Raw genomic sequence first — 25,176 nt, 5'->3', positions numbered from 1 at the left:
CTGTATGGATTTAGCATTGATTTCTTCATACACTGCTTTTCTGAGACAGTCTTGCTATGCACCTAAGGCTGGCCTTGAGTTTGGGTCAGTCTCAGGCCTTTGCCTCACAGAAGCTGATATTACAGATACACACTGTCAAATCTGGCTTCAGCTATGTTTTAAAGTGAAGAATAAAACCTCAAATGTCATAGAAGAAAATGTTAGTAATTTTTAAATAATAATTGAGTGAGAAAAGGTTTTCTAAATATGATGGAAAACTAGATGTTTGGATTTAAAAATAAATTTAATACTGCAAAGTAAAAGTGTTTTCCAATCACCAAAGAAACTATTTGTGACACGAAATAACAGTTTAACATTACAAATGTAAGATTTGATGGCACATTAATATGGAAATGGAAAACTGCAAAAGAAAACTGGTAGAGGACACCTTCGCTTTCATTTGGCAGGGTGTTTTGTATCAGGTGTATAGTGTGCACTTTGCTTCTATGGGTTCATCCTATTTCAGATTATGAGGATACAGGGAGAACAAAAGCCACAAAAGTTGCCCCATTGCAAAGCTTTTATCCTGTGTGTGTAATAAACACATACACTATGTTAGGAATTGACACAAGCTATAGAGGAAAACGAAGATGAGCACAGATAGTACTCCAAGGAACAGATTTTAAATAGGTGGTCAACAGAATTCTAGCTGAGGTGACATCTGAGAAAAGTCTGCTGTTCTGAGGGAACAAAGGACAGGTGCCTGGGTGATAAACAGAGGACCTGGGGGAAGTGGGGGGCATGCCTCACCCCCACATTTCCCCAGAGTACTCTTGAGTAGAAGCAGCAGGAAATATTAGTTAGAAGGAAAGAGGGGAAAGAAATAGATAGAGAATATAGGATAGCCTCGAGAGGGCCTGGATCCTAATCTACCAGGCCTCGACTGTCTCTGCCCTAGGGTATTTAAAGGAATGCCAAGGGGTGGAGCAAAAGACCTCCCCCCCAGCACAGCCAAGTGTAGACCATCTCAGACACCTGTACTCAGGCCCGTGGTCCAATCATCCTCTTTATACTGACCTGCTGGGTAAAGCCACTAGGAAAAATGAGCTCCAACAGGGAAGAGGTCAGACTGTTTTTCTTTTCCTAAAGACATACAAAGAAATGACTGTGCTCCCACATGGAAATTAATAACAGAACACGGAAATGTTTTGATCCATGTGCTGCTTGGTGACTCATTGAGATTATTGGGGTTGCTTGCAGAAGCACAGGCAACTCAGAGATATACTACCCAGAGTCCTCTGGATGACTTGGGGAAGCTACACCAACTTGAGGTCCTACCTAGTAAACTATTTCCCTCCTACTCAGCAGTGAGTCGAATTTCAGTGAGGGGCATGCTTCTAGGACCCACTGAAGGCCTCTACTGAGGGAATGTGTACAGATGAGTTTCATCAGGATCATGTATGGGTGATCACAGCTTTCTGATTCAGGTTGGTAACAGTCATAACTAACCAGGACAAACACCTATGCTTCAGCCCATGTGACTGGAGTGATATGAATGAGACAGAGAAGTGGGAAGATGTAGAAGCAGGCAAGGGAGAAGAAAAAGAGAAGAGACTAATTGTGGAGGCCAGGTCAGCCTAAAGAGTTGTCAATTATTCCAAGAGATGGAAGGTCTTTAAAGGGTTTTGGCAGGTGAGTAGCATGTCTGAGACTGTGTTGATTTGAGAACCTGCAGCAATAAACCAGGCAAGAGGTGATAAGTCTGCAGAGGCAGCCTTGGATAAGAAAAGCAGGACAGCTGGTGTCTTATAAGGAAGAAACAGGCCTCGTGCATGAACTTGGATATGAAGCATGAGATAGGAAGCAAGCACGGCCTGCAGATCAGTAATATGTGAAGCTAAGTGAGAACAATTGTTCGGGTCAAACTCATGGGGTTCAAGTGACTTTTAAAGACACCCTCGGGCAGTAAAGTGTTTCAAACCGGATTAAAGTGTAGAGAATGAACATTACAAGGTATCAGTGCTACATGTATATGTATATATAATTAATGACAAATTCCAAGAATGACAAATTAAAAACAGAGTCTGTTGTCCATGAGAGTGTCACACATGAAGAAAATAGATATTACTTAGTGTTTGCCAGAGAACAAACAGCAAGGCAAGCTCACAAACTGTGACTAGGAAGGTAAATTTTCTGGATTTCATTCTGGCACACTGTTCTCAGATGGCAAATGTGCATACCCTTACAACTGACCAATTTCCTTCACAAAATACCTCAGAAAGTTTTAAGAAGAATAAAATTAAAACAAAAGAAAACTCTTGAATGATTATAAAACAAGATATAAAAGGGTTAATATTTGTATTTATATTTATTTCTTTAGTTTACTTTATTTAATAAGGAAATCATGCATAAGTTTTTAGAGTGTCATATTACATACAGAATACCATTTAACCACATACATTTTACTCACACACAATAGAGTCTCGGAAGATGGTCTAAAAGAAATCTGCTGAGGGGAATTTTCATAGGAAAGTAGGAGAATTTGACAGCATGCTTGCTTTCTTATCTGTTTGGTTTTTGAACTTTACACAATGAGTAGATACTGCTATTTACTACAAAAGCTACAAAAAGAGATTTCAGATTTGAGCAGATAATTTCTTTAGCCTTCCAAAAAAAAACACTATATTCTACCAACAATCATTTTTTTTCAATATCTGGACAGTAACAATTGAAAAATATTAGAAAAATAGGATATAGATATGATATGGATAAAAAGGTAGATTATTGAATCTACTACTAAAAGACAATGACTAGTTTTAAATACTATACATTGGATTGGATTTTTATATATTGTATACAAATTATATATATTGAGATTGATATTGTTAGAAAATAATGTGGGATAATGCTTTTGTACACTGGTTTAATAAAATGCTGATTGGCAAATAGCCAGGCAGGAAGTATAGGTGGGATAAGCAGACAAGGAGAATTCTGGGAAGAAGGGCTGAGTCAGGAATCGCCAGCTAGACAGAGAGGAAGCAAGATGTGAAGGCAGAACTGAAAAAAGGTACCAAGCCACATGGCTAAACATAGATAAGAATTATGAGTTAATTTAAGTATAAGAGCTAGTCAGTAACAAGCCTGACCAAATGGCCAAGCAGCATTTTATTAAACCAGTGTACAAAAGCATTATCCCACAGCAAACAATAACAGATATTGGTGGTAATCACAGATTAGCATATTTAAAGTAATAAGCTGATAAGGTATAGCCAGGTAGATATTTTTTACCGAATAAGATCCCAATATGGCCTCTGGGTTGGAACGTTATAAATTATAAACATTAGCAGTGAATCCATGTGTTTAATTGACAGGAAGACCCTGAGTCATGTAAGAAATGATTGTGTACAGTGTTCACATGTTATAGAGAATTTGTGTTCATGATATGTTTTACAAGTATCAGATGAAATTAAGCTTCTTAAATGGTATTTTATCATTAAAATTTTCACTGATTTAATAATTGATCCTCAAGCTACATATTTTTTCTCCAACTGCCAAGGCACTAATGTCACCAACATCTGCTAATGTACTAAAGTTGCCATGAATAAATAGCATGAATTATTTTTTTAGATACTTAGTTTTTATGGACCAAGTCCAATTCTGGTTAGAGACGTAGAAAAGACATAAGAAATATGTTACACTATCTACAACATCCATTAAAATTCTCAAAAATGCCTCAGGAGGATAGCATAACATGCACTAAAATACCAAATTTGTATAATTCTAGCCACATAGATCAAACATTAATTTCACAGTACCAGAATAAAATTTTCATCAGGGCCATTCACAGCTAAAATTTATAACTTTGACTTTTAATAGTCTCTATTGACCCATAGTAATAGTATTTCTTGCTGATGGTAGTTTACCTTTGGGACATATACCGTACAAGAAAACTAATTAAGTCTTTATCATACCGTCTCCTCCTATGGCTCAGGGACCACTGCAGAATTGGTGGAAAGACTCTAAGAGCCAGAGGCAGTGGATGACTACAAGCAAGCTATTTTCCAGGCACAGCAGCGCACCTGTGAATTCACTGCAGTTAGGACAGCTTGTGCAAGACCCACACCAGTTCAAGCCAGACAAAATCACAGCATGGAGACGGGAGGTGGGCATGAAATCCCACCACAGCTAAGGAGTTATTGGCAGTTGAGGGCTGGTAGGAGAGGGAGGGTCGGCTTTCTTTAAAGGTGTGACCCCTGGTAAGGCAACTGCACTTCAGTGGAAGGCCACACATCCAAGAGTATATGGGTAGCATAAAGTTACTTGATGGTTTAGAGATAAAAGAGGATGCAAAGTTGGGTGTCAGGAAGAAAGAGGGTGGATTCCGGAGGATCTAGGTAAGGGTATGAATATGATCAAACCACATTGCATGAAAATCTTCAAGAACAAATAAAAATGAGAAAAATTTAAAACTAATTAAATATAGAATGAGTGTAGAAAAATAAAGAAGAGAAGAAAAGAAAGGAGTCTGTTACATAGACTCAAGCCTCTCAAAAGGGCATGCTAACCCAATGAGCTACATAATAAACCTGAAGCCCCATCAGTATGTTTTATCTAGATGTTTACAAGGTCTGTGGGCTAAATTTATACAGCCAGATCTACAACTGGCTTCTTCAAAAGACCCCCTCCTCCTCCTCCTCCTCCTCCTCCTCCTCCTCCTCCTCCTCCTCTTCCTTCTCTTCCTCCTCCTTCTCCTCCTCCTCAGAAAAATACACTAAAACTAGAGCAATGTTGATGAGTTCAATTTAAGTTCAGTAGAGTAACAGGTAGCTCACTCCACTCAGAAAAGAGGAGGAAAATCTGGAAACAATTCCTACGTGAGATCACTGACTAGCCAAGCTAAAGCACTCAGGTTCTCATCTCTGGTTTTCTATATCCAAACTCTTTACAAACTTGGACCAAAAGCATGTCAAAGGTTTTATGTAAAGGATAAGATTGTGTTTAACTCTGTCAACAAAATCTACTTGGGTTATTAGGATTGCAGGCCTTCCCATACAGTAATGTAGTGGTTGATATAGTAGTATTCAACAATTTTTTAGAAAAAGAACTATGTACAATAATTTGTTGACAAGAACCCAGAAGGATATCACCCAGGAAAAGACTGGGATGGTGGTGTATGTGTGTGTGTGTGTGTGTGTGTGTGTGTGTGTGTGTGTGTTCTGTGTGTGTGCACACACACACACACACACGCGCACACGCGCGTATGCGTGCGTGCATGTTGGTTGTTTTTGAGGGTGGAATCGTAAATACAACCCATGCTGTATAACTGATGACCATGCATTCACATACGATCTCAGGTTTTATTCTTATGAGATGTCTACTAAAAAAAGAAAAAGTAGCAAGAAAAGTTGCAAATTTGATTACAAAAGAACTAATGTGCTTCTGTTTTTTCCCCAGTATTTCTCTCCTGTGGATGTGTGAAGGTTAGAGCAGATACTCTATCACACAAGTGAGCAAAATGAGAAGGGAGTTTCTCAACTAAGGTCCAAGAATAAAAGAACATCACTGACTTCCCAGTGTGCTATGACCCAAATATTCAACAGAGTAAAAAAAAGTTCAGAAAGATTAGGTCATTATGCTAAATAAAATAAGCCATGGAAAAAAATTACGGTGTAGAATCTAAAAATGTCAAACTCATAAAGCAGAGAGCAAATGGTGGTTGATGAGAGTGGCTGGAAGAAAGGGTAGTAGAGGGGAGGAAAATGGGATGATGCTGGTAAAAAGACACATAGTTTCAACTACAGTGAATAAGCTTTGGAAATGTACAGTAAGCTGATTGTAATGCTGTACTATATATTTATAAATGCTAAAAGTATAGATTGTTAATTTTTAATTTTTTGATAAAATTTTAATTTTATTTAATTTTTTGATAAAATTTTTTGATAAAATTTTAATTTTTTGATAAAAATTACATATGTGTATATCACACAACATGCCATTATGACATATGTATCAGTGATTAATTAACACACTATCATCTCACATATAGGGACGTTTTTGTTTTGTTTCTGTAATGAGAATATGTAAATCACAAGAATAGGTCTTATATGTTCTTATTACATCAAATAGAAACAGAAAACCATATTAGATGATGGATATGTTATGTCAGATGACAGACATGTTGACTAGTTTGCTTGTGGTAATCATTTCACAGTGTTCGCATAATTAAAAGATCACAATGTACACTGTCAATATGAACAAATTTTGTCAAATGTACTTCCATCATGAAAATAATTAATTGAAAAGCAAGCTGCACATTGTTATTTCTTCACCCACTTAAGAACAGTGGCAACAAAGTTAATAAGACATGAGCCCCAGCAGATGATCAGCACCTGCTGGACACTATTATTTCAGTGTCTTCCTGGCACTCATAACTGTGAGCATCAAACTTCAGTCACTACCATCCCAGGAATGAGACAGGTGTTTTTGTACAGATGAAGTAACAGGACTAGCCCGAGCAGGCCTGAGAAAAGCTACCTGCCTGAAAAGACAAGACAGGGCAGTTGAGATGTATTTACTCAGTGATTACTCATCTTAACACCTTCCTAACAAAGTTTTAAGATTTTTTTTCTTGTGTTTAATTTATCCCTTGCGCTCTGATATTATAAATGAATTTATGATCTGTTAAAGATAAACTTATATTTTTCTTTGAGGTCTTAACAAAATTTTACTACAGCAACGTTCCAACTACAGTGTCTTTCAAATGGTAGGACCATGATGACCCAAGACATATTTCATATAGCAAAACCAGTTAGGGATCATCAAGAAGGCTCAGATGGTAAAGGCTGGAGCTGCCAAGGGTAGAAGGAAAAGGCTAACCCCAGCAAGCTGTTCCCTGACATGACATGCACACTCAAACACAGATAAGTAATTAAATAAATGTAATAAACAGTAAGATAAAATGAATACATTATGTGCACAAGTCTTTCTTTCATTAAATCATTCTACACTTAAGCTACCAGTTCTACTTTGTAATGCCTATTCTATAAATAGGACTGAAGGTTAAGAAAGTGTCCATTGCTCAGAGTTTGACTACAAATGAATGAACCATGACTGTAAGAGCCCAACGGAACGCTGGGCGGTGGTGGTGCACGCCTTTAATCCCAGCACTCGGGAGGCAGAGCCAGGCAGATCTCTGTGAGTTCGAGGACAGCCTGGGCTACCAAGTGAGTTCCAGGAAAAGGCTCAAAGCTACACAGAGAAACCCTGTCTCAGAAAAAATAAATAAAATAAAAGAGGCCAACGGAATTTTTGCAGAAGTTGTGAGGAAATTCCTCCATACATTTCTACAGTTCCATCCCTGAAAAATGACACAAAGGAGCTTTAATGAATAGACACATATCTGATGCCAAGGAGCTCCCAATGACTTCCTTGGGACTTTAAAAACCCCCATGGAATCACTTCCATCATCAAGCAGATATGCCATCTTGATAAAATAAGACAATTTGCTCCATTGAGACATCCATCTCACAGGAGGAGGGGGTCACCATATACTTTTTTTAAGTTTTGCTTTGCAGTAAGTTTGACAGGGAACAAATGGAGAAAGATGATTAATTCACAGTTCTGTTCTCCTGTAGTTTTGAAATGTCTGACCAATTATGATTCCAATAAACCAAATCTAACTGGATCCAGGTAGAAGACTCTTATTTTAGACAGACCTTATAACACAAATCTGAATCATATAAAAAGTGTAGGAAGGATGAGGAAATGAAAAACAAAACAAAACTAAAAACTAATATTGACTGAACCTACAGAACTGATGTTGAAACTGTTAACAATGCCATCATGCAGCACCACAACCAATACAAAATGAGAGAAATAAATGGGTATGATGAAATGCATGCACAACAAATGCAAAAAAAAGAATATTTTATTTACTTAAAAGAACATTTGGGCATGCTTCATGATGGAGATCAGCCTATCTCTTACTGATTTTCTTTTTCTGATTATCTTGGCATACCATTATTTTGTTGTTTCCTAAATGACCATTACTGAATAAGTATGGACCAACAGGTTGACTTAGTTTTTCATGATTCCTGAATATTTTAGGCATTTTCATATAACCATACCAAGACAAACAAGGATCATAACACAAAAGCACATATGTCAGGGGCAGAAGGATGGAGAATGTTTTCCACTTTGGAAATCACAACCATCATGGTTTCTGTCCTCCCTAAGACATCATTATTACTTTCATATGATTTATGGCTGAAAAGTATGGGGGATAGTGCAAAGATCCTCTGCCAAATTCCCATATGGCATATAACATAAGCCAAACTGTGAAAAACTCATAAATGTGGGCAGATCAGTTTCATCAAAGAAAGGATTAAGAGGGTTCCAGAGACCGAACAGGAAACTCGCCAGATACTTTTTACAGTCATGTAATTCCAAAGGAACAACAGTGACTACATCCCGGCCCGGGATACAGTCCTTGAGTTAAATGTGAGGGTACAGTGCAAGAAATCAGGCAGAGGCAATGTGAAGCACTATCAATTGGCCCTGTTCAGTTTTTGATGTATCTACCACTTCTTTTTTTTTCTTGGATAGAAACTAAAATCAGTATCATTTTTAATGCTTTCACAAGAGATAGCTGTTTCTTGAAACTCACCGTAAATAATGAAGTCACTTCAATGCCTCCTAAATATTATTTTAAAAAGTCCCTTTAAAAAATACAGTAAAATGTTTCCATTAAAAGCAGTAAACAAGCATTTCTGACATCACATATGTTTCCACACAAATTTCTATGATGTTGAATATTCAGACACATTTCCTGAATTTGAACATGAATTATGTACAAAATAAACATGGTAAGATTAAAGCTAGCATGCTCTAAAAGACAAGCTAAAGCAGAAGTGCATTGTGGAAATGCAAACAGAAATCCAGGAAAGAACTAAGAGGGTATAACCTGAAGAGAAGGAGTTAAAGACCATGTAGAAAAAAAGCAAGTGTCTACTGTCATGGTGTCTGAGCTCGAAAAGCCCTTGCTGCGTAAGCCTGACAACCTGAACTAGAACCCAGGAACCTGGAGTGGAAGGAGAGAACCAAGTACCTCTGACTTCTACACATGCACTATGGTTCACACTCGCACACACGTGCATATACACACACACCCCAGACATACACACATGTACACACATATACACGTACACAGACCATACGTACATATCCCTACACACACACACATCATGCCCCAGGCACATACGCTCCCCAAAACTCACACCACACACACACACACACACACACACACCCCACCACGTGTGCCTGGTGCCTCAGGAGGGCAGCAGAGGGCACCCAATCCCCTGCAACTGGAGTTGTAAATGGTTGTGAATTGCCATGCAGGTTCTGGGAACTGAAATCAAGCCCTCTGGAAGAGCAGCCAGTGCTCTTAACTGCTGAGCTATTGCTCCAGCCCTGATAAAAGCATTTGGGGGAGGGCACTTGGAGGAGTGGAGGGAGGGGAAATTGCTGTTGGGGGGTGTATTGTAAGAGAGAAGAATAAATAAAAGAAAGAAAGCAAAAAAAAAAGCATTTGAACATGAGAAAGCAAGTATCAAGTTGTTTTAGGTGTGCTTAATGCAAAGCATTGAAGACAAGCTTAAGAAGTAGGCTGAGTTGATAGTCCGGAGAACTCTGAACGGAAGATACAGATGCACTATAATGTGGGTGGTATTAGAAAGTCACAGTACTGTGGAGTAGAGAGTGATACAACAGTTAAGCTTTTGGACAGTTTACCTGACAGGACAGGGTGTAATGGGAAGTGCTAAGTATCAAAAGCCTAGTTAGATGAGTATAAAAGTGAACAAGAGGAAAGAGAACTATCAGCACATTGAAACAGTCAAAGAAGGCACGTGGATGAGGGGCATGTAGCTCAGTGGTAAAGTACTTGCCAAACATGGGCAAGGCCAAACAATACAATAGACAGGGAAAACAATTGTGATCTGGTTTCTACATTTATGAAAGAACCAAGACTGAAGAAAGAGTGATGGATAATTATATATTTCTCTCATTTACAGAGATAAGAAATTGCAAAAGGGAAGTTACCTAGGCAGAGAATAAAAAAGTCATTCTTGGTTGGCATAAGGAGGCCTGACGAATGCACTGCCGAAACGTTTCAAGAAAGTAACTTGCCTGGATTTTGTTAGCTTAGCATTGACAGGACCATGAATGCAGTGGGCATCTGCTGGAGAAAGCACACACAAGTCATCCGAAGCCCACAACCTCCTCAAGTGGGGGTGCTGACAGGTATGGTTGAGATCGCGGCTCTCTCAAAAGACTCACGTGTTGAAGGTGTGGTACCCCACTGAAAGTGCTTACTGGGAGGTAGTGGACTCTCTTTTTTTTTTTTTTTTGGTTTTTCGAGATAGGGTTTTTCTGTGTAGCTTTGCGCCTTTCCTGGAACTCACTTGGTAGCTCAGGCTGGCCTCGAACTCACAGAGATCCGCCTGGCTCTGCCTCCCGAGTGCTGGGATTAAAGGCGTGCGCCACCACCGCCCGGCGTAGTGGACTCTTTAGGGAGCACAGGTTTGTGGAAAATGTCACATCACTTGGAAGAATGCCCTCTATAGAAGCACTGGAGCCCAGCTCCCCACCTCCACCCTGTCACCCTTCGGCCTCTCGGCCACAGTGAGGGCAGTGACTTCTCTTCACCTTCATTCTCATAGTGTTCTCCCCACCACGAGGCTCTGCTTTACCCTGAGCATAAAAACAACAGGTCCAACCATGGACTAAAACCTTTGAACCAAGCCCAATAAACCCTTCTTCTGAATAAGTAAATCATTTCAGGTACTGATGGCTGTAGGAAGCTAACACAAAATCTCAACCACACTCAGAGAAATGGACAGACCTAGCAAAGTGCACTACACAAAACCCACAGAAAAGGCAGGATGTGCAGAGCACTGCAACATACAGAAAGAAGACGGAGAACAGAAACAGCAGCCACTGCAACCTTGGGGTCCCCGGACCTGATTGACGGCTGAGAATTATTTCATTGACTCAGTCACACAAGGACACTTTGCTTGAGAGAACAATTTTCAGAGGATGGAGAAAAGAAGAGAGGCCAAAAAGGGCAGTGGTCTAAGCGAGTGTTGACAAAGTAGAAGCAGGGTCATTTCTATCCATCCCATTCACTCAGTGTTGCACGCCCCACCTTGCCGAAATCTGGTTAAGAGACCAACTGAAATCCTATCAGCTAATCAGTAAATGACAGAAGTTAGTAAGCGTCTTTACCTTCTTGTGGTTCTTGTAAACGTTTCTGTGAGCAAATCCCTTTCCACAAAGCTTGCACTGATAGGGCTTATCTTCACTGTGGATTACTTTGTGCGCGCCCACTTGATCAAGCCTCTTGAATGATTTGTTACAGATCTCACAGTTATAAGGTCGCTTTTCTGTGAAAAATTAGTGGAGATGATCTCACATCTATAAGAAACTCAAGAGCCAAGGGGAAGCATGCTTTCCTGTAATTACTTCTTATGCATAAACAAACTAAGGCATGGTCAGACAAGCACAAAAAATGTCTTTCATGTAGTTCATCTATGTTAGACATGTGAGTATTCACAAATGAAAATGCTTATTCTTAGAACTATAGACGTATTTTTGAAAATTAAGCTTTTGAAATAAAAAAGTTTAAATTCAAAGCACAAATTCTATTTCTATATGAAAAGCTAAAAGTGTGTGTTCAATCAAGTCCTTAATGCTGAGAGATCTGCCAGTGACAGAACTCATCACAGAGCACCGGGCAGGCCCTCTGTGGTGGAGCATCCTATCTTCAGCAGAAGCCAAATATTTATATAACATCCACACTCATGGACTAGGCAAATAGTGTAACAATCAAGCAAACAATAATGTGCAAATCCCACAAAGCACACCTAAAATCCAATAGTTTTCCATCACTGACTTTAACTCACTAACACAAACTCTTCCTCCAAACCACGAGGATGTTCAAAAACATGTATTTCATATCCTCAAACTACAACCTTCCTAAATTCTTTAAAAGGATGCCATAAGGCAAAAATTCTTCTCAATACATTTTTAGTATCTTTATAAGTTAAAAAAAAGCCTAGCACTCAACATTATTTAGATGAACATATATCTAAAAAATTTCTCTCTCTCTCTCTCTCTCTCTCTCTCTCTCTCTCTATATATATATATATATATATATATATATATATATATGTATATACATATATATATAATGAGTGCCATAGCTAGAATGCAAAAGTGTTTAGAAACATAATAAAAACAATAATTGTTGAATCCCTACTAAATGCCAGGCTCTATGCTAGAATATTAAGTAAATGACCTTATTTAATCTTTGTAGTCCTTTTGACAGGTGCCAGGGCACCATGTCACAGACAAAAAATAAAGAAACCAAGGTCCCAAATTAAACAATGATTTTTTTAAGGCCTTTCATATCCTGTAGCCAAACAACCCTTGCTTTATAAGTAGACAATGAAGAACTTAGAAATCATATGACTGAGCTAGAACTTATAACCAGGACTTCTGATTAGTCCTTTTCAGTTTCTTGAACAAGATGAAGTAATTTTTTTACAATGATTTCAGTATTTGCAAGAAGTACATTGGTAGGTGGTGGTAGTGGTGGTAGTGCACACCTTTAATACCAGCATTAGGGAGGCAGAGGCAGGCAGATCTCTGAGTTCTGAGTTTGAGGCCAGCCTGGTCTACAGAGCAAATTCCAGGACAGCCAGGGCTACACAGAGAAACCTTGTCTTAAAAAAACAAACAAACAAACAAACAAACACAAGAAACAACAACCACAAAAAAAAGAAAGAAGGAAGGAATATAGTTCACCTGAATGGGTGATCATGTGACGTTTCAGTTGATTAGCAGAAATAAACTTTTTCATACATTCTTGACAATCGAATATCTCATGTATCTGAAAAAGGTCAAATCAGCAGTCAAACCAATTACTAAAAACTAGTGAATTCTACAAAGCTGAAGCAAAAATGTAAGCATGTGGACAGGTTCCAGTGCTGAGCCCACACTGCCCGAAGTCTGCTTCGTGTACAGTGAAAATGCCATGCCGTGACATATTGTCTAGCTTATGCGTCATCATAAAGAGAAAATGGTCACAGTAAAGCATGCAGTATAGCTGTCCTATTTGTATGTAGCAAATACACAAACCATAAAAAAGTTCATAACCAATATGTATTAACTTGTGTTATACATAAAATGTAGAGTGGGAGGTATATGTTACTTACAGATATAATATTCCTTTTACAGTAGTCATTAACACTACAAATGTAAGAGTACAGAGCAAATTGTTAACCACAGTGAAAGGTCAGAAGGAAGCTGATCTGAAAGCACTAAGTTCACAATGAAGTCCCACATGCCAGGAGGACCACAATAAAAAGGGTGGACCACATAAAGTAGCCTATACATACAATGAATGACTAAGTCTAAATATCTAACACTAAACATAAGGGATATGGCCAATAGCAGTATGTTAATAATGATGTGGTCAGAATCTCTTAGTTAAAGGAATAGATTACAGAAGCTCTGACATGGGGTAAGGGGTTGAATAAAAACGTGAGATGTGAACGTGAAATTGTTTCACTATTATGACTATTCTACCACATACGTGTATCACATGTTATGTTGTATACTCTAAACATAGATGAATAAAATATATTCTGAAAAACATGTATTCAGAACATAGCCTTATCAGAAGCTAATGTAAATGTTACAACTGGGTACTATAGTACCAATATAGTAACTAAAGATTACGTCTATCTCCAACCATAAAATAGTTGGTATGGAAAACAGAAACCCAGTTTATCATCTTGGGGAAGGTGTTCAGCTCTAAGCAGCAGACTGTATAAATCCTTCCTTGGAAACACTGGCCACTGACCCAGTGAGCAAGGGCAACAAACTATTGGATGAAGATTCAAAGCTGGTTCTGCTGAAGGTACAATAATTAACCTTAGGCCAACAAATCCTTCCTCAGAGAGGCAAGATTGTATCGGTCACTGCAGAATAACTAGAGGCCACTGAGGAAAGGATGAGCATGACTGATACAGTGCCTGAGTGGAGGATGAAGCTGTCTTGGGATCTAAGTGGCCATGGCAGGAAGAGGGGAAAAGAAGAAAGGCTGGAGACAGAAAGGCCAACAGCTCCATGGCCTGTCGCCGGCCTTATTCTACACGCCATGGCAGATCTGGGCTTGAAAACCCTCCTCTGATTGTTTTACTCTTTAGTGAGCCAAAACTCACTTGTGAGAACCTGGAAAAGGCAGAAAAGCAGGCAGTCACTGGCAGATATCGATCCTCTGGGGTCTGAATTCTATACATGCCGAGATTCATCCACACCCAATTCTGAGCGAGGACAGATCACAGTGTGGAGCCTCGGTAGCTACTGGTGGAAGATCTAGGAACAGAGTGCCACAGAGCACAGAGGAAGGTCAGGCAGCCTCTCCCTGTCAAACACCTATGAGGGATTAGGCTAAAAACGGACGTTTAAGAAATACGGACAGGATATGTAGTGTTTATTTAAAGCTAGTAAGTACAGATTTATATTCTTAAACACTGCATGTAAAAATACACAATAAATAATTTATAATGATGACAAAATAGTTTAAAATGACAAATCTTCTGTGTCATATAAAAGTGAAGACTTTATTTGTAATATTTAAATTTTATTGCTATATAAAATGTTAAAATATAACCTATGGATAAAATAACAATTTAATAAAAATACTGCTAAACACTCTTATTTATCTAATTTTTAAGTCTTGTAGTTTTTGAAACATTTTTCAAGGTTAAACTAATGAAATAGATAAATTTCAGCATTTACTGTAAATAAAAGCGTTTTGGATTAAGTATTTTATTTATAGTGAAAACTAAGGCCATGGGCATTTTCAAAACTTCTAACAAAACTTAACAGACAAATGGCAGGCAATACTATTTAATTATACCCAATGTTAAGAAAACCTGTTTTGCTAAATTTCCAATTTCCCATGCTGATTTTCAGGGTGATAATTTACCATCTAAATTCCTAAATAAATAACTTCAAATAAAAATCATAATGTACTTTATTACAATACAGGCTAATGTAGTGTAATGTAAGAGTACACCATGCTGTAATTTAATATTGTCATAAAGCACCATCTACTGTCAAGGGGAAACACTGCAACCACCCTCTACTAGACATTAGAGCTGGCCAACTAAGATGACTGACGTTTTTGGAGTTACTAGAATCTCCCTTGTATAGAGAAGGGCTTTGAGGGGCTACTTAAGTTAATGATTTATTAAAATTCTGCCAATGTTCATAACTTGAAGGCACAGCTGCACCTTCTGCAGTCTACCAACAGGTAAACCTTTTTTCTACCAAGTTGTTCTTTTATGGAGAAAGTCTCTATATTATTAAAAAAAAATGGAAAATAAGGCATTACTCAACTCCATAACTAAGTTTGCTAAAATACTCTTAAAATATCTTAAACATCATCATCCAAGATTAAATAGATGCAGGAAATAAATCGTAGTCTTTCAAACAGGGGTGTTTAGAAAGACATACACCAACATATTTAATATTTTTGCCTCAGACTAAGTGTTTATTTAAAAGTCCTAGCATTAATAAGAGAGAAAAAAAAGGGACCTACAGAACCTTGAGAGACTCAGTCAGTAAAGTATGCTCTGTGCAAGCATGAAGCTCTAAGTTTACATTCCCAGAACCCCCATAAAAACAGTCTGCAACGCCAGTGTTCCTATGATGACACAAAAGGCAGAGAAAGGAGCTTCCCCAGGAGCCAGCTCAGAAGCTGTGGTGTATGCAGCAGAGAACAAGAGCCTGTCTCAAACCAGGCAGAAAGTGAGGACCAAAAATGGACAGTGTGGCCCCTGGTCTCCACATGTGTGCATTCACATGTATACACAGGTACACACACACACACACACACACACACACACACACACACACACACAAACACACACACACACACACACAATTTAAGGGGTGGAGCTAAAAAGAAAAGTATCTACATTGGCATTCTGCAGCATCAGCACACATACTAAAGTCTGAATGGTACTGGGCAGAATAGTCTGGCTCCTGCACAAGAATGACACCCAAATTCAAGAGGCATATTACATCTTAAACAGCCCCATAAAATCACCAGCTGGATACTGCAAAAACTAAAAGAACAAACAGAAAATTCAAATCAATTCAAAATCCCTTTTCAGAAATGAGAAATCCAGCCTAATGTTACACGGAGAATTACTGACAGAAAAATAAACTGGATCTTTATTTGCAATCCATTATTTCTCCCAAAGATGATTAAAAAAATCCCTCTAAATACAGAAGACAACTTCACTCATGTCAACATGATAGTAACTGTTTCATATGTTATAATTTAAATGCATGGACATTTGGGGGACTAGTAGATGAAAAGTAATATGAACTTTAAGTCCTACCAAATTACTATGTAATAAATCTACATACAAATACACAATAATACTATGTAATAAACCTATATACAAATACACAAAAAGCATTTCACAAATCACAGGAAAAGTGAATTTTTTACACTTACCAGCAATATCTCCTCTGGATATCAAGTAACTGAAAATTTTCCATGTTCTTAGATATACTAAATATTTAACATGTTAAATCAGGACATATTGTGGACTCTATCATCGCATATATAGCTTTATAAATTAGTTTTGTACCAAACTAAATTATAATATGTATGCATTTTAATAAAAAAGGCAAACTCTTAGCGTAAAAAAATGTATGTTTTTAAATCCCTGACTTAGGTTTCCCGAGCAAACACCAACTGAAGAATCTTGACGACACGGTGGGCGCTCTGTAGGGATCAATCGGCCACGACTCCTGGCGTTGAAGAGTCTGTCAGCTAACTACGAACATCACAACTGTTCTGCAGTTCACTCTCTCGCACACTCCTTCTGCACTGTAGAACACACTGTCCCGGCTAAGGTCTGTCTTAGTATAACATCAACCAAGTGCATAGGGCAGATCGTAACTGGAGGCCACGCAGCCAACAGGCTCTCACCCACCTTCCTGTGCTCCTGCAGGCTTGACACTGAGGCGCACCTTCTATTGCACACCGAGCATATGAGCTTTCTCTTAGGATCACCTAAGACGGGGATGAAACACCATCACAGATTAACTGAGGTTGACCCAGTATCCCCTCTACAGGATTCCATCATCACCATTTAGAATTCTATGCTGTTTTACTCAAATCTCTGTTTTCCAACTTGAAAGTCCCCAGATCACCAGTTTCTACATAGATCAAATAAACATTTCACTTTTCCATCTGTTAAAATAGTCTTCAGAGAAAAAATTTCCACAAAAGTCAGAACAAAATTAAAAGGAATCAAATGTGCTTTTAAAAGGAAAAGTTAATATTTTAATTCAGAAATTGATTTTTCCATCTCCTTCACCTTTCATCAAATGCTTTCCTTTCATTGTTATTCACACTTTTCTTTCAGTAATAAACCCATGTAGATTTTGAGCCCAAGCCTCATCAAATAAGTATTAATAAATAGTATAGTGTAAAATCAACCACAGTAGTATATTACATTGGCACTCTACACAGTTAGAAAATCAAACCAAGACTAAATGTTGTCTTCTTTTACAGTATCAGAGAGGCTCGTTTCATATTTCAAACTCCACAGTGACTCAAACTAATGTCAGAATGCAATGTCATAACCATATTATCTGTACCAATGCAAATAACTTCAAAATGATACTTTACAATATTAAATGACTTTATTTTAAAACTCCCAAAGTACATATTTAACATAATGCAGCATCCTGTGTCCATCACATCACCCAAGTATGAAAGAAAGCGACATCCATTCTCACTCCAGCCTCAGTGACATGCACCTGTGACACCAAAACTGTTGTCACTGTGTCATTTGATTATATTGTATAACAAAGTTTATGAAAGGAAAGCAAATGTTTAGAAAAGGCAAGGTAGAAGTTTTCACCCTGCTTTTCAAAATACCAAGATAGTCACAGTAACAGCAGGCAAGTTTAACGTGTTTAAAGTACTCTATAGACTACACAGCCAAGAAAACTGGGTTTGGTGATTACAACAGGGATTCAAAATAGGAACTTTTCCCACAGCAAGATGAACATTAACCTGCGTGTACTCGTTCATCAGCCTGTACATATATTGCAGAAAGATCATGGAGAAAAAGAAATTCCATCTTTTCCAACTCCTATTGTTTGGGATTGTCCACCTTCCTGGCACAGTTCTTTATGCCCTACAACAGCTCTTCTCCAGACCAGGCCCTGGTCTTCCCATGAGGCAGGTAAAAGGAGTGGAAAAGAGGAAGAAGTTGACCTCTCCAGCCATCTCATTTCACATCACCCTCCACTCCTGCCTCTGCTTCAGTACCAATCCCCCATCCCCACTCTCTCTCTCCTCACATCCTTTTTATCTTGTAACTGGAATATTGGATTCATATAGAGAAATATAGAAACAGCTTATGAGAATACAGAAAAATGTTATTTCTCATAAATACCCCTTTGTGTTAGCATCCACAGAGTCCATAGACTTTCAGCTTCCTATATTCAGGAATGGTATACATGGATTTTAACTTTCAAGAGAGCTGGGGACATGGTGATAGAGTTCAGTGGTGGGGGTGGGAGTGTGGGGGTGGGGGTCCAGGGTTAAATCATCAGCACCAGAAAAACAAAACAAAAAACAGCAACAAATCACAGTGACAGTCACAGAAGTCAAGAAAGCCCTATAGACACGCTTACCTACAAACCTACCCACCACATGCTCTTGTTTCTATAAAAAGGAAGTTTGATCTATGTTTGAATATTCAGCTTCTCTTCCTTTACCTTCTATGGTGCGTATCACCTAACAAGGGTATGCTTCACCATCAGTCATTATAGAAGTAACAAGGTTTCCTAGTTCCTCCAGTACCCCTGCTCTTCTACAGAGTCCTCAGCCATACCTGAGTGCTACTCTCCTTGTTATAATAGGAAGCACTCTCCCCATCATTCCTACTTTAGAGAAAAGAGGAGAAGCATAAGGGAGCCTGTGGGTGAGAAACAATGAAATCATGTACCAAACCAAATGAGAGGTGTACATGGAGACCCTAGCTAAAATACAGCAGCTTTCACATCTTATCACAACCTGCAACATGGGATAATGATGATGAAACAAAATCTTTGTGTATAAATTATTTCCTGCAAAATTACCACAAATGCTCCAAACCTGCAATAGTAAGCAACCCAAGGCCAATTACAAGAAGACTCAAAAATTACACTATAAGCACAGCAGGAAGACCATATGCCTAGTTATGAGGACAGAAAAGTTTCCAGAGTTGTAGCATCCATCTGGCTTTTTACTTAGTTCAGCAAAGTTGACTTTATACTGACATAAAAGTTTGGTTAAAATACGTTTCAGACAAAGACAGAGAAAATTAAGAACAGCATTTTAGCCAAAACAGCATTAGGAGAAAAAAATGAAGGCAAATCTATCAAAAAGTTATGCTTGCTTCTGCCATCATATGAAATGCACCAGTATATTTTAAATTCAATAGGGGAAGTCATTTCCCATATACCAGCCATATGTTCTTCAAAAAGAAAGCCACAAACAACGCTGGGAAGTCTTGATGAGTGGCACCCCCTGAAGGTTAGCTCCCAAAGCTTCACCTTCTGCCATCAGAATGTTGCTCGTGGCTCACACTGCGCAGGCCCAGTCAGTGATGAAGTGAGGCCGGCAGGCAGGCACACTCATGCTAACCTCTTGCCACCTTATTATCAAAGTCAGTTATTTTCAGGCAACAGAGGTCCTGATGCTGGGTGTCAGTCACTTTTTTCACCTAATTGTGGGAATAAACACGAAGAAAAAAAAAGAATTTTCTCCCTATCCAAAGGTGCACTTCTACTCACTTCACAGAAGTGATGGGTAAAAGCTAATCCATGAGGAAAGTGCATGCGCAGAGTGACATGATGATTTCCATGGGTCTCAAAGTCCTTTAACAAACAGACAGTGAAGAGGAGGAAAAGCCCCACAGTGAAACAATTATCACAACCCAAAATATATTCACTGATGGCTGAGAAAATACCAAGGACAAAATCCTAGGTGACAATCAAATGTTATATTTGTTTTACTGTTTGGCTAGCAATTACAAGGAGTTAAGTAAGTGTTGCTGAAAATTCAAATATTTTCAACTCCATGTCAAAATATAGTTAGGAATTTTCTCCAGTACAGAAGAAATGCGAGCACTAAAGGCACTGAATGCTCCTGTAAAAATATTAAGGCAGAAGTACATCGCTTCACAGTTTCAAAGTATAACTACAAATTATCAATTTCGACAATGTATGAGAAATAAAATTTATAGACTAAAAACAGTAAAGTGATCAAACAATACACCTGAGTGACAAGAGCAGCTATGTGTGAGCTTGGTTTCCAGTGATGATTAATTCAGACATAGGGAAAGTGATAAACACTGCTGAAATCAACTTGAAAAATACTGTTCAGTGAAACACACAAGCAAGTAAGATGTGCATTGGTGGGAAGCACAATGGGAATCCTCCTCACAACAGAGAATCAAAAGGAGATCCCGAGGCCTGGGGAGAGGGAGCCCAGTTAGTAAGGACTGTCCAATGCCTCCTCACCAGTGTGGACATTTTCCTGGTGCCTTTTCAGGGCATCCTTGCTTTTCAGCCTCTTCCCACAGCTGTCGACTTTGCACACAAACCTGGCATCCCCTCGGCAAGCCTTCTGGTGCTGCTCAAAACTATAAGACAAGTAGCAAGGGGAGCAGAAGAAATGATGAAGACATACCTACAGACTTTAAACAACACAGCAGGCTTCTGTAACCCATGCCTCCTAGGACATGCTTCCTGCAGGAGTCTCAGGGTCATTCCACGCATTAATTATGTAGGTAGGAAAGACGTATTTAAACTCTTCAGTTTACTTAGTATAATGCTGACTAACTCCAAGTATGAGATTTTGCATGCAAAGATGATCTTCAAATTTGTAAAAGCCACTTTATAACTAGACACTAAACCTCAGTGCTGAACTGAGAGAACTGCCAACAGAACAGAGAACACTCTGGAGAATCCTTCAGGCTGCTCTGGCTGTGCAGTGATGAACACTGAGGAAGGAGGGAAGAGAGGAAGCCAGAGTGCTGAGTGATACCCCATCCTCCTCCTGACACCCTGCCCTGACTCTTCTACATTTTTAACAGTACTTTGTTTAGCTCTAAGATACGGCTCACATTATAATAAGTGCAATAAAATACATGTAAAAGTTGAATAGAATACAGGCTGAAGTTAACTTATTAAAAAGTACATAACTCTTGCTTGGCTAGAAGAAGTTAACAAAATCTCTAAATGTTTAATCCATCCTAAAGGTATCATTTTTTTTCTAAAGATTTGTTATATGTAAATAAAATTATTTTTGGATTTCATAAGCAAAAGCTGATACACAGAATATATAGAAATGCCGTATCTATATGTAGATGATAGATGGATTGATAGCTAGATAGACAGGTAGACAGATAGATAGATAGACAGACAGACAAACAGACAGATAGGTAGATAGGTGGAAATGAAATGACATACTTTGAAATTTAACAAAATGAAAAGTAAACATTAAGCCTGGAAGATGTTATGCTCATGTAAGGTGACAGTCTGCTATATAATCGCTGTACATTCTCTCACTTTTGATAGCTCTGTTCTTACAAGATGTTAAAATGCAGGCTAATTTTATATGTTGTAAACAATAAGTGATTAAGATAAGGTAAAAGGTAAATTCATGTAATTGACCTCACTGTCACACTCTGCCCTATTCATCTTCTAAGTCGCTATGAAAGAGCTGGTGCTTCCCATCCATTCATTATCTCTACACTGAAGTATTCATTACTTAAACAACTTAAAACAAATAAGGGAGCAAACAAGTGAGACTCGTAAATAACCTCAATGCATTGGCTAAATTGTGCATATGTAAATTTCAGGATAGTAAACCATTAAGCATAACATTTAATGGCAAGTATCAAACAGAGAAGAACTAGCCTAAATTATATTTACCTGTGAAACTCATGATCACAGTAGTCAAAACCCAGGAAAACTCAGAAAAGATGAACTCATGCCAAAGAAGGCTGCCCTCCACTTTCCCACACGCGCACTGGTCTGTGCTCACACACAGAAACACACATATTCAGAGCAGTACCAAGCAAAGTGAACAGTCCGAGAGTCTGTTCATAAGCTGGAACACCCTGAGCATACGCACTGTCTCTGCAAGGCCTGCCTCACGGGGAACTTCTTCCCACAGCTCTCGCATTTGAACTCTTTCTCCCCCACAGGTTTCTGGTGCAAGGTCTGGCGGTGCTCAGTGAGAATTTCCTCACTGGAAAAGCTCGATTCACACTGTGGGCAGGCATAGTCCTCTTGACCTGCGAAACGGTATAACACTGGAGTTCAAAGCCGGGGATTAGCTTTGGGCCTTATTTCAACATCAAATTAGTTGTGTCAACTACAGTCAATTTTTATTTTCCCTAACAAATGTACGCACTGCCCATATTGAACATAAAACAAACATGTTATCAGCAAAACTATTTTAAAAATCATTTTATCATGTTTCACAGAAGCAATACAAAATCAAATTTAATCTCCAGATTCCCTTTTAATGTTAATGTTTCAGATCAAAAATGACAATAAATGCTGAGGGCAAAGCAAAACTTTTCCAGGAAAATGGGTCATCTTCAGTTCACTCTGCGTTTGACAAGGAGAAAAATCCAACAGACATAAACTATCTCGAATTGCCAAGGGGGAATCTCACACACATTTGAAGTAAGGCACATCATGAAATCAGTGCTGACTGTGGCTGGTGCAGTGGGTGAGGTGCCCCTATTGCACACGACTGGAAGAGCTCTACCCAAGTTCTTCAGGACGCCATGAATGTTATGTATTTTTGAGTCATTTTCCAACAAAATGAGGATTAAAATGTATTATGTATTTTTAAAATATGAAAAAAACTAAAATAATCAATAATGCCACCCTGAAGACACAGCTGATGCATGCCAAAGCCACATGGGTCCCATCCGTGAAGTGTAATGTCTGTGATCATATCTCATGGGCACTCTTCCATGTTGCTGTTTTTCCCACTTCTAATTCCAAGACTTTTACATACTTAAGGTGCCACATTCAAATAATCAAACTCTACACTGGTAAATACACGGGTGACATCTTTGTCTCTTTTGCTGGGGTTTTGTTTGTTTGTATGTTTTTTATGTTTCACTTTTGCAAAAGGACACCAAACATGCTGGTACCTCACCATGAATGTCCCAGACTGCAGAGCTCTGAACAAGAAATTCAGGACTGTTTAAAAGTATGCACGCAGCCCAAATGGACAAACACAGTGTGCTACAGCAGCACTATTAACATTTCCCTCAAATTTTCTTCAGGGATAAAACATAAGGCCCAGCAACAACTGACTATTTCACAGCAGTCAACAACCAATGGGCATCTGTCCCTGGACTACAGGTTTCACCTATGGTCACTGGAAGTTACTGGTCCCCAAACTAGGACAAATTAGCAATCCTCCCCGGCTCCTGTGATTAGAATACAAATAGATTGCCAGAAGGTCCAGATTCCCAGAAGATCTCACAAGACAGAGCCTAGGGACCATATCTCCAGGGCCACCCTGCACATCTGATCTCCTCAGTATGCATGAGATTAAACCCTCAGAGTCTGAGCAACCTCCTTACTGGCCCAGGCTTTTAAACGGATGATTGGCAGAGTCAGTGCAGGAGTAGACAGACCTTCATGGTGTTAGCACAGTGACAAGGACGAGAGCTGCCTTCCTCTAACTTGGCCATCCTCCAAGGCAATTGTTACTTACCCCAAACCTTTCTTTTCCTGCTATTCAGAAGAGAAGAATAGTTTTGACAAAAACTATTTTAATAACACCAAATCAAACAAGTAAGTATAATTCAAATAATTCAAACGACTTCCTCGTCAACGTCTCTTCCTTCAGCTCACAACATGAAGATGCAGTACCTTTGCCTCCAGGGGCCGACTGTCCCTTAGATTGGTCAGCTTTGCCTTCTTTGGTCACGGTAAGAGCTTGTTGCTCCTCCTCCTCTGCCTCCACATCACTGTCCAGGTAGCCAATCAGAAGCTCTGTATCAGTTTCTATATCATCAACTGCCAAGTAGAAAATATTTTCTCCTTCCTGAAACAAAGTTTAAAAATGCTAAGGTACCATTAGCTTCTGATGTCAAATTAGAGGTCATTTTAAGATATATTAACTGAGTGTGGCGTATTGATGATGCACACCTGTCAGCACCCAGGATGTGGAAACAGGAAACAGGGTTCAAGGTTAGGATCAGATACAAAAGTTCAAGGCCATCCTAGGCTACAAGAGACCTTGTCTCAAAACACAAACAAGCAAACAAATGAATAAATACTATAATGAAATAACTGAGGACCATGGCCCATGAAAATTTACTATTACTTTTTCTTTATCTCTAGTTGATCTGGATGCTAAGAAATATTTAAATCACCTGGCAAACAAAATATAAATATATACAAATTATTAAGATGAGTGACTTCATATGAATTGTATTTACAAATGTTTAAATATGCATTAGTGATTTCATTCTGAGTAATATGACATATAAAATTAGAAGAGAAAAATTTCAAATTTGGACACAAAATGGAGGAACTATAAACAAATTCTTTTCAGAAAGCATTTCTAGAGAGCAGAACAAGAAATACCAAAGACGCTAGACACAGGAAATTTACGGTATTGACTAGTAATCCTGTATTCCTCACTTCTTTGGCCTTGCTAATCCTACGGAAATGACTGAAAGCAGAGGAAAAGAACAGAGGCAGCCAGCACATACCTTTTCTATTTTCAAAGGAAGTTCTAGCAGGCAGGAATCAGTAACAGCTGAAATGATAACTACTCTGGGAGAACCCCCCTCCCCCCCCCCCACCGCCCCGTAACCAGTAGCAGACACACAGGAGGAACACTGCAGAACCTAAGGAATTCCCAGAGAATTTTCACTCCCGGAAAAAATTGGCATAAAACGCCTCCCTGAGCCTTAGGCCCATCTCCAAGGAAGCCAGTCCTGGGGCTGCAAGGCAGGCTCTCCCAGGAGCAAACACCCAGAGTGGATTTTCTCACATAGCTGA

At 38.8% G+C, this 25,176-nt stretch overlaps 1 protein-coding gene across 1 annotated transcript in view; it reads right to left on the bottom strand.

Annotated features, from left to right (window-relative positions):
* The window catches only part of Prdm5 (PR/SET domain 5), a 170,674-nt gene that overhangs the window by 71,023 nt on the left and 74,475 nt on the right, over positions 1 to 25,176 (bottom strand). Inside the window, exons 4-9 of the mRNA XM_059257913.1 lie at positions 24,037 to 24,211; positions 22,268 to 22,430; positions 20,650 to 20,771; positions 17,061 to 17,140; positions 12,844 to 12,928; positions 11,263 to 11,420 (exon numbers count right to left, since the gene is read on the bottom strand). Of these exons, the coding sequence (XP_059113896.1) occupies positions 11,263 to 11,420; positions 12,844 to 12,928; positions 17,061 to 17,140; positions 20,650 to 20,771; positions 22,268 to 22,430; positions 24,037 to 24,211 (783 nt within the window). The remainder of the gene's footprint in view (positions 1 to 11,262; positions 11,421 to 12,843; positions 12,929 to 17,060; positions 17,141 to 20,649; positions 20,772 to 22,267; positions 22,431 to 24,036; positions 24,212 to 25,176) is intronic.

Source organism: Peromyscus eremicus, chromosome 3, assembly GCF_949786415.1.
Source record: "Peromyscus eremicus chromosome 3, PerEre_H2_v1, whole genome shotgun sequence".
Lineage (NCBI taxonomy): Eukaryota > Metazoa > Chordata > Mammalia > Rodentia > Cricetidae > Peromyscus > Peromyscus eremicus.
Note: the sequence above shows the minus strand (reverse complement) of the source record. Positions and strands in the feature narration are given on the sequence as shown.